The sequence below is a fragment of the Ahaetulla prasina genome, chromosome 7, assembly GCF_028640845.1.
Source record: "Ahaetulla prasina isolate Xishuangbanna chromosome 7, ASM2864084v1, whole genome shotgun sequence".
Lineage (NCBI taxonomy): Eukaryota > Metazoa > Chordata > Lepidosauria > Squamata > Colubridae > Ahaetulla > Ahaetulla prasina.
Window position 1 is genome coordinate 46,400,082 of NC_080545.1, and position 8,489 is coordinate 46,408,570.

At 36.9% G+C, this 8,489-nt stretch overlaps 1 protein-coding gene across 6 annotated transcripts in view; it reads left to right on the forward strand.

The window, feature by feature from the left end:
• Positions 1-7,837, forward strand: part of MON2 (MON2 homolog, regulator of endosome-to-Golgi trafficking) — an 85,050-nt gene extending 77,213 nt beyond the window's left edge. For 4 of the 6 annotated variants that reach the window (XM_058191165.1, XM_058191166.1, XM_058191163.1 and 1 more), the window contains 5 exons: positions 2,389-2,449; positions 2,739-2,862; positions 3,854-4,061; positions 4,747-4,829; positions 7,185-7,837. In XM_058191165.1, coding sequence (XP_058047148.1) covers positions 2,389-2,449; positions 2,739-2,862; positions 3,854-4,061; positions 4,747-4,829; positions 7,185-7,348 — 640 coding nt within the window. In that variant the 3' untranslated portion in view covers positions 7,349-7,837. Of the gene's footprint in view, positions 1-2,388; positions 2,450-2,738; positions 2,863-3,853; positions 4,062-4,746; positions 4,830-7,184 lie in introns of those variants that run through there. The other 2 variants (XR_009156125.1, XM_058191168.1) reach the window with 2 other exon arrangements.
• The last annotated feature ends 652 nt before the right edge of the window (positions 7,838-8,489 follow it).

Sequence of the window (8,489 nt, forward strand, 5' to 3'; positions counted from 1 at the left end):
GCAACTGAATCTGCCTGCCTGGAATCCATCTCCTCAGTCAGCAACTGCTTTGCTGTCTGAGGAACTCTGGGAGCTGAAGTCCACAAACCTTAAAGTTACTAAGTTTGGAGACTCCTAATCTAAAAAATCTAAATTAAATAAAATAATAAAATATTTGTGCAGCTTTCTGAGATTTGGTGTGGTTCTGTAGTGTTTCACTCTAACTACACAAACACACAAAATCTCACAAAGCTGTATATGGCATTGTGTGTGTGTGTGTGTGTGTGTGTGTGTGTGTCAGTTGTGTTGTGTTGTTTGTGTGTAAAGTGTGAAAGTTGGTTTTTGAGCTTTTTGTGGCTGTGTGAGGTTCCTGTTTGTTGCAGGGGCCATTTTGGGTGAAGCGCAACTGCTTTTACATTGTGTGCGAGTCTGTTGTGTTGTGTTGTGTTGTGGTGTGGTGTGTTTGTGTGTCCCTTCGCAAGGACTTGGAGGCAGCTCCTCTGAGGAAAAGAGGAGGCGGCAATGCTCTGGCTGTCCCCTGGGAGAAATCACGCTATCTCTGCAGCATTGGTCATGTGACTGAGTGGCCATGGCCAACTTGATGTCACTCACAGCAAGGTGCCGCCCCACCTTGCCCTGAGTGACTTCAAGTTGGCCACATTCACTCAGTCACATGACCACCAAGCCACGCCCACAGAACCGGTAGTAAAAAAAATTTGGAACCCATCCCTGACGCAGAGGACTCTCAAACAGTGGCACAGACTGCCCAGAGCCCTAGACAATGGAGGGCAAGTGCCCACCCCAGCCCTCAAACTTCTAGGACCCCACAGCACAGCCCCGCTTCCCTGAGCGGACTCCTGGCTGCACTTACCTCCTCCTCGAGGCTGCTGCTGCTGCTGTCCTCATTCTCCTTGGCCAGGTTGCTCATGGTGTGTGCAGGAGAGCAAACTGTGCATCAGAGGAAGACCCACTCCCTCTCCTTGCGAGGAGACCCAGCTTTGTTACCAAAGCAACCTCAGCTATAGGATGGGAGACTACCAGGAGAAGAGGGAGCAAGGGGATGGCAGCAGGGATGCTGTGGCCAAGTGCTAAAGCGGGACTTCCCTCAGACCCACCCTCCCTCCCTCTCATTCCCATCTTCCTTCCTCCTTCTCTTTCCCCTTCCTTTTTCCTTCTCTGCCTCCTTCTCCTCCATCCTTACTCCTCTTATTCCTACCCTTTTTCCCTTCCTTCCTTCCTTCCTTTCTTCCTTCCTCTCTCTCCTTTTTTCCCTTCTTCTCATTCCCCATTTTCATCCCCATCTCCTTCCTTCCTCTGTGCTCAGGAAGAGACAAGGGGAAAGGGAATATTGGCAGCACCGTGCCACTTGCAGCATGCCCCTGCCATGCAGGCATGGGGGCAATTCCGGTGAAAGGGAAGCCTCGCAAACTGCGAGGCCAGACAGGCAAGCAGGGCATGGAGGTGCTGGTGCGGGCGCAGCATTGATATAGAACTTGGTGGCGGCCATCTGGGCCAGAATGCAATCTGACTTGCGTGGCTGCCCTGGAGCCAGCAAAGGGTCACCCTACCGCCTCGGCACCATCCCCTGGGCCTGCACAAAGGAGGCAGCCTTCCTGGGTGTGTGCTCGGGGCAGGGGTGGTCCGTCTCTTGCTCCAGGGTGACCCCATGGATCTAAGACTGACCGCATTCCGGCCCGGATAGCCACCCTCAGGTTGTAGATCTCCACCTGGTTGGCCTGGGCCGGGCTGCGGGCCAGTCCTTCACTGTTTTCAGGGTTGCCCCGTGGGCCAGATCTAACCACATCATGAGCTGGATCTGGCCTGCAGGCCTTGGGTTTGACACCTCTCTCAAGGTTGTCCCACATATTTCTATACATCTTTTCTATTATCTGACAATACCATGTTATCCAATGTTTTCTTCACACAAAATCAGTTAAAAGAGCACTATAAAGCTTTGTGCAGTGAAGTTAATAATCATAAAATATGTTCGGAAGGAGCTGTGGTCCTTCCGTCTCCTGTAATTTACATTGTGGTTCTATCTTGCTGCTGTAAATGTTTGATATCATAACAGGTGTGAAACATCCAGAATCTTGATATAGAAGCCTAGTTCCACTGTTTCGTTTTTTTGCTTTGTGAAAGTAATATGTTTTTAAAACATACTTCCTTCATATTGTGAAAGAGAAATTATATCAACTCCACCATTGAATCACAAATTTGTCTTAGTTCTCCATTAGTAAAACAAGAAAATAATAAACTAGTTGTAAACCTTTAATATATTCTGTGGTCTAATTTAAATCATTTTCCCATAGAAATATTTACCGCTACTATGGTGAAGATAATGTTTCTTTGGTATTTTTTCAAAATGGTTCTCCAACCCCTTAATTAAGGCTATTTTTACTTGCCTTTCAGTGTACCTCCAGATAATCTTTCTATTCAAGAGTTTCAAAGAAATGAAAATATTGATGTTGAAGTGAGTATATATTTCTTAACATACGAAAATAATAGGGTTCATATTTACATAACAAAATTTTTTATCATAATAATTGCTGAATTTGTATAAAGTGTAGATTTTGCTGTCAGTTGTAATACCTGTTTGCAGAAGATTTTCATATACATACTAAACAAAGTGGCCAGCATATTCCAATTTGCTGACATCATTCATAATTTCATTTAATTTTGCAGTTTGTGCTTCAGTCTTGTTATGAGTGTTTGCTAAATTACTATTTCAAAAACAGTAATTTGTCTTTCATTTGTTATAGGTGGTGCAGCTCATCAGTACAGAGATACTACCATACGCTAATTTTATTCCCAAGGAATTTGTTGGTCAGATCATGACTATGCTTAATAAAGGTTCAATACATTCTCAGTCCTCTTCATTTACAGGTATGTCAATCAAAAGAATATAAAAAGATATATTCAGGCACAATAAAAATTCAGTGCAAAAGATTTAATATGTTCAACAGTAGTGTGCACTATTCAGATCTAAAACAAAAAAGGGGTATCCTTTGAAATTGACATGGGCTGAGTTGTAGCTCAGGGATCAATTTTGCTGCTTATTTTAAAGACATAATTTTAGCTATTCTTCCAAGCTTTTTTTAAATTTTGTATTATTTAATTTATGTCTTTGTAGCCATTTGGGTTCAGAAAAAATATGTTTGAATTAATGAGGCATTAGGGTAGCTGACATATAGTCACATAACTTCTTAAAAATGTGCTTTTTCCTATGCTCACATAGCAGCCATATTTTTAAAATTATATTCACAATCCCAAGAACAGTGACTGTTCTTAAAAATTAAGTTTTAGAAATATGTATTTCTGCTTGTAAGTAAAACAAATTGAGAAATCATTTCTCCATACAGTAACATGTCTTGACAATGCAGTTACTAAATATTCTGATTAAATACTTCAATCAACGAATATATTGTGATATAGGTTTGATTAAATATGTGATTTCTACTTCTGTGTTGAATTCTCTTTATTTCCCAAAGGAGAAGATAGGAAGGAAACTGATAGAATAAAGTCATGTTTAAGGCATGTTTATTAGAGAAATTATTTACATCTCATTTAAGCAATTGATTTCAAAAGACCTTGATACCCCACCAGTTTCTTTGGAATGCTACCAGTTAATAGGGAAAAAAATGATTCTCTGGACTAGTTGACAATTTAAACCATTAAAAATGTAAATATGACCGAAGTTGATTAATCAGTTTTGTGTTAATCCTTTCATATACATTTTATATTATCCCTGTTATACTTTGCTCTGATTAATTTTCACTATGGATATTTTGTCTTTTTTTATATGTCCTACTATTCATTCCACTAGCTACTTTTAAAATAAGTTCTTAAAACAAGGATGTTTTTTTTATTTTGACAGAGGCAGAAATTGATATTCGCATGAGAGAGGAATTTTCCAAGATGTGTTTTGAAACACTGCTTCAGTTTTCATTCAGTAACAAAGTAACAACTCCTCAAGAAGGCTATATTTCACGAATGGCACTTTCTGTTCTATTAAAACGATCTCAAGATGTGCTTTATCGTTACATAGAAGATGAAAGATTAAGTGGCAAGTGTCCACTTCCACGGTATGATCATTGTTTTGTTTGTATTCCTTTTCTCAATAAGGCCATGTACTTACTACCACCCATTAGTGATCAGCTAATTAATTTTAGATCCTAGACTTAATGTTCATCTAGGATTCTTTTGGGCAAACATATATTACCCAATAACTATTTGTTAACTCTGGTTTTAAAGAAAGAAATATTTTCAGAATGTATCATCATTATTATAAGAGTAGACTTTGCTTCCACTGCTAAATAAATTTATTTGACAATAATTATCCCACAAAGAATTTCATACTTTTAAAATAAACTAACAGAAAAAGAACATCTGTAACTTTACATATATCTTCCCAAACACTCTGGATATAAATGTTCTAAAAGCAAAGAAGGTAAGAATGTTATAGCAAATGGCACATTGTTCCAGCTCTTTTTTGCAAGCCCTGAACTTCAAAGAAACAAAAATATTGATGTTGAAATGAGTACTTACTGGCCCCTTTGAGCTTTGTAAACTCAATTGTTGGTGGGATTCCAATCAATGCCTACTAGCACTTAGAAATGTTTAGATAAAACACAAGTTTTTGTTTTAATTAAAGTACAGTAAGGGATATAGAAAAATTACAAAAGTGTCTTTTATAAAATAAGCGTAATCAAATCTTGATTATAACTTTCTACAATTTTAACATTGTCTTATTTTTTATTCCTACTCTAGGCAACAAGTTACAGAAATAATATTTGTTTTAAAAGCTGTCAGTACTCTTATAGACTCTCTTAAAAAAACTCAGCCAGAAAACGGTAAGTAATATTTTCTTAAAGGGTATCAACTTTTCCTTTTATTAATTATAGTCTTGTAAGATAAAGAGAGACTGTTAAATTTGGCTCTGATAGTGAGATCTGACATTGTAAAGATTTTCACCATGAGTCATAATTTGCAGTTACTAAGACATAAATGCTTTAAAATAAAGTTATTTTTTTCCTATTGCAGTATGTATCTACTATGAATTTTTGGAAGATTAAAGTATTTGTTCTAAATAAATTGAGAGAGAGTTGGGTATTATTTTAAATGTTTCTAAGATGAAATTTTGAAATATACTCTTTTTTTAAAAAAAAACAAATGAAGTTTTGATTTAGCAAATTCATTTTGATTCTTTTAAGAATACTTAGATATATAATGGGTTGGATTATATAATGGAAGGATAATCAGTCATATTAATTTCAAAATTGGCACATGAATAGATTACATGAGACTAAATGCAGATATTCTACAGGTAGTCCTCAAGTTACAATTTTTCGTTCAGTGGCCGTTTGAAATTACAGCATTGCATAACGAAGGCACTTACAGCCAAATTTTGAAGCATCAGGCCATTTCAGCACCCCTGCAGTCATGTGATCAAAATTGGGCACTTGATAGCCTGCCTGCACTTACTGAAGGGATGCTTCAGCAGCCCCCATCCACCTCTTTCCCCACCATTTATGTCTTTTTGGTCCTGCCACCCTAGCTCACCTTTGCTATCTTCTTGCTCCTGATATTGACCAAGCATGCCTGGCCCGGCCCTTCATGAAGCAGCTGCTGGCACCACGACTTTCTTCCAGAGTCGCATATGGCAATTTTTTCATGAGACTTGAGAAAGATAGCTTCATAATCAGCAGCTGCCTCAAAAGGGCCAGGACAGACATACCTTGTCACAGCGGTAGCAAGAAGATTATGAAATCAGCTAAGGAGACAGAGTCCAGGTTGGGGACTGTGGCTGGGATTGCAATGGGGCATTTGGGGCTTCCCAAGATGCTGCAGCTTTGCACCATGTTGATAGGGCAGCTGCAGCTTCCAGAGGCTGCTGAGGTTTCATACTATACTGTGGCTCAGGGCTTCTTGTAGCTCCAAAGCTATGGCACACCAAAAAGTCCTTGAACCACAATAGTGACATTAGATTTTATGGCTACATTGCTTAGCAATGGAAATTCTGGTACCTATTACCATTGTGCCTTGAGGAGTACCTGTACTTAATGTGCTTTGAATGCTTGTTACATGTATGAAAGTTATAAATATCAATTTTAGGTGTCCTGAAATAAATTTAGCACAAAATACTTTATATTTCTGTCTTGGTACCCCTTTGAATCATTTCCCCATAAAACCAATTCACATTTTGAAATTGTCCCCCAATTTATTTAATATCTATTTATAACCTCTAATTCTATACACTCTTGTATTTCTGATAGCATTAACCAATACCAAATAATTTAAAAGCTTTTTTTTTTCCAAGTGTCACTATGGTTTTACCCAAAATGCTAAAAACAGATTGACTGTTTCATCTGTTCTTAAACTGTAAATATTCTGTTATTTTTCATACAACAAAAAATTAACGACCATTCACTTACGAATGGTCTTTGGTGAAAGGCAGTTCATAAGCAATTCACTGGAGATGTGTCTTGAACAGTTGAATTATGATCAAGGAAGAAGGGACATACAAAACTTTTATTTATGGGTACATGAGTCTTATTCGCTTAAGAGTAGGTAAGGCTACTGAGAGCTAGAAGACATAGTGCTAGGAACAGCAGACTGTTCAGTATTGTTTGGAGATTTGTGTTGCTGAGCGAGCAATCTCATGCTAAGGAATGACTCCCCATGCTTCCTTCACTGCCTTACATAGCTTGTCCATCCATCTCATCTTAGTTGAGAAAGGCTATTGAGTCTTAGTTGAGAAAGACTATTTTTGCATTCTGCACTTTGTTATTCCTTGAAAGTAATTCCTCTATTAATTTCTTAATAGAGGAAAAGAAAAATCTAGACAGAATGACTCATTTCCTTTAGTGGCTAAAGACCCTGCCATGACTGGCATCAAAAACAGGTTTCTGCAGAATTTAATCACAGGAGTTCTATGGTGTAAGATGCATTCAGACATATTCAGGCAAGATGCAAATGCCCAAATGTTACCTGGTTCCCATAAGGTATAAAAGCTGCTTCTGTCAAGATAATCTCCAGTAGCTCTTACTTGCTTCATTAACTTGACTAATCTTACAGTTAAGAATTGCAAAAAATAAAAAGCACTAAAAAGACCTCCCAATGTTCCTCCAAATTTAAACAATATTAATAATACTTTTGTGACAGTGAAAAAGGTTCTAAAAATTTTACAAATGTACTTGTTGTTACAGTTGATGATAACACATGGGCACAGGTTATTGCTCTGTACCCAACATTAGTAGAATGTATCACCTGTTCATCTTCAGAAGTCTGCTCTGCTCTCAAAGAAGCATTAGTGCCATTTAAGGACTTCATGCATCCACCAGTATCCAAGGTACAGAATGGAGAGTCATGACCAAGTTTTAATACTTTTTAAAAGAAAAATTCTAATAAAATGTTTATTATGACTTGACACATCTCTAATAAATCTCATATGACTTGTACTTGGTAAGCAGCATTGACAGCCTCTAAACTTTATAACCAGAACTCAGTGATTCATATCAAGCTCACATCTGAATCTAGTGAGTGGAGGTAAAAAGTACAAGCTTTTGACTGAGAAGAATCCATTTTAAAGTACAGTACTTGCTACAGTAACTTGAAGTGGTGATTGAAAAGTGGACTTATGTATAGCTTGTTGTGGATGACTTAATGATGTAATTAAGAAAGAAACTGATTTGTTGAATTTCTTAGGCAGGAGTTTTACACTCTTTTTTTCAAGTACAAACTGTACTAAACTTTTATGCAAGATGGTACTGTAACATTCCATATTATCTGTAACCAGCCTTTGTAAACAAAGGGAATGTGTATTTCTGTGTATAATAAATCGTACAGTTCTGTAAAAAAACCTGCATTTATTATTTAAATTATTTTTAAATATTGATAATGTTTAAGGGTTGAAAATATATTTATTATGAACATTTAAGTTATATGTATTTTTACTTAAGTGCATTCATCTCTAAGCATACAGGGTTTTTCTTTCTTTTTGGGGGAATATTTGAATGTACCGTGTATTATTTGTGGCCATTGAATAATAATTTTAATAACAAGTCATGTGAATAAAGATAGTGGCAAACAGCGTGTGAGCTGCTATGTTAAATTAATCTGCATAGGCAGAACATTGCTGTGTAACACTCAAAACTATCATACCTCATTTCATAAACTAATTATTTTACTTTTAGCCCTTTCATGCTACACTTTTTTAAAATCTTATATTTGAAATGTATGTGTTTTCTTTGTTTTAGTCCTAAACAGCTTTGAACACCATTAATTCTAACTAAAGCAAGGTATTTTCAAGTATCAGCAATATTTTATTGTATGTCATTGTCATGATTTCAGCTATCTTAAGTGCTTTGTTTTGTAATATCTTTTCAAACTAAAAAAAATGTTCTTTTTGGGTATGATGTGTGTGTGATACAAGAAAGAAGTTTATTTTTGAAGATAGCTTAGAGATTCAGTAAATTGTCAAAGTACAATTGTTGTTTCCCTTTACTTAGAGT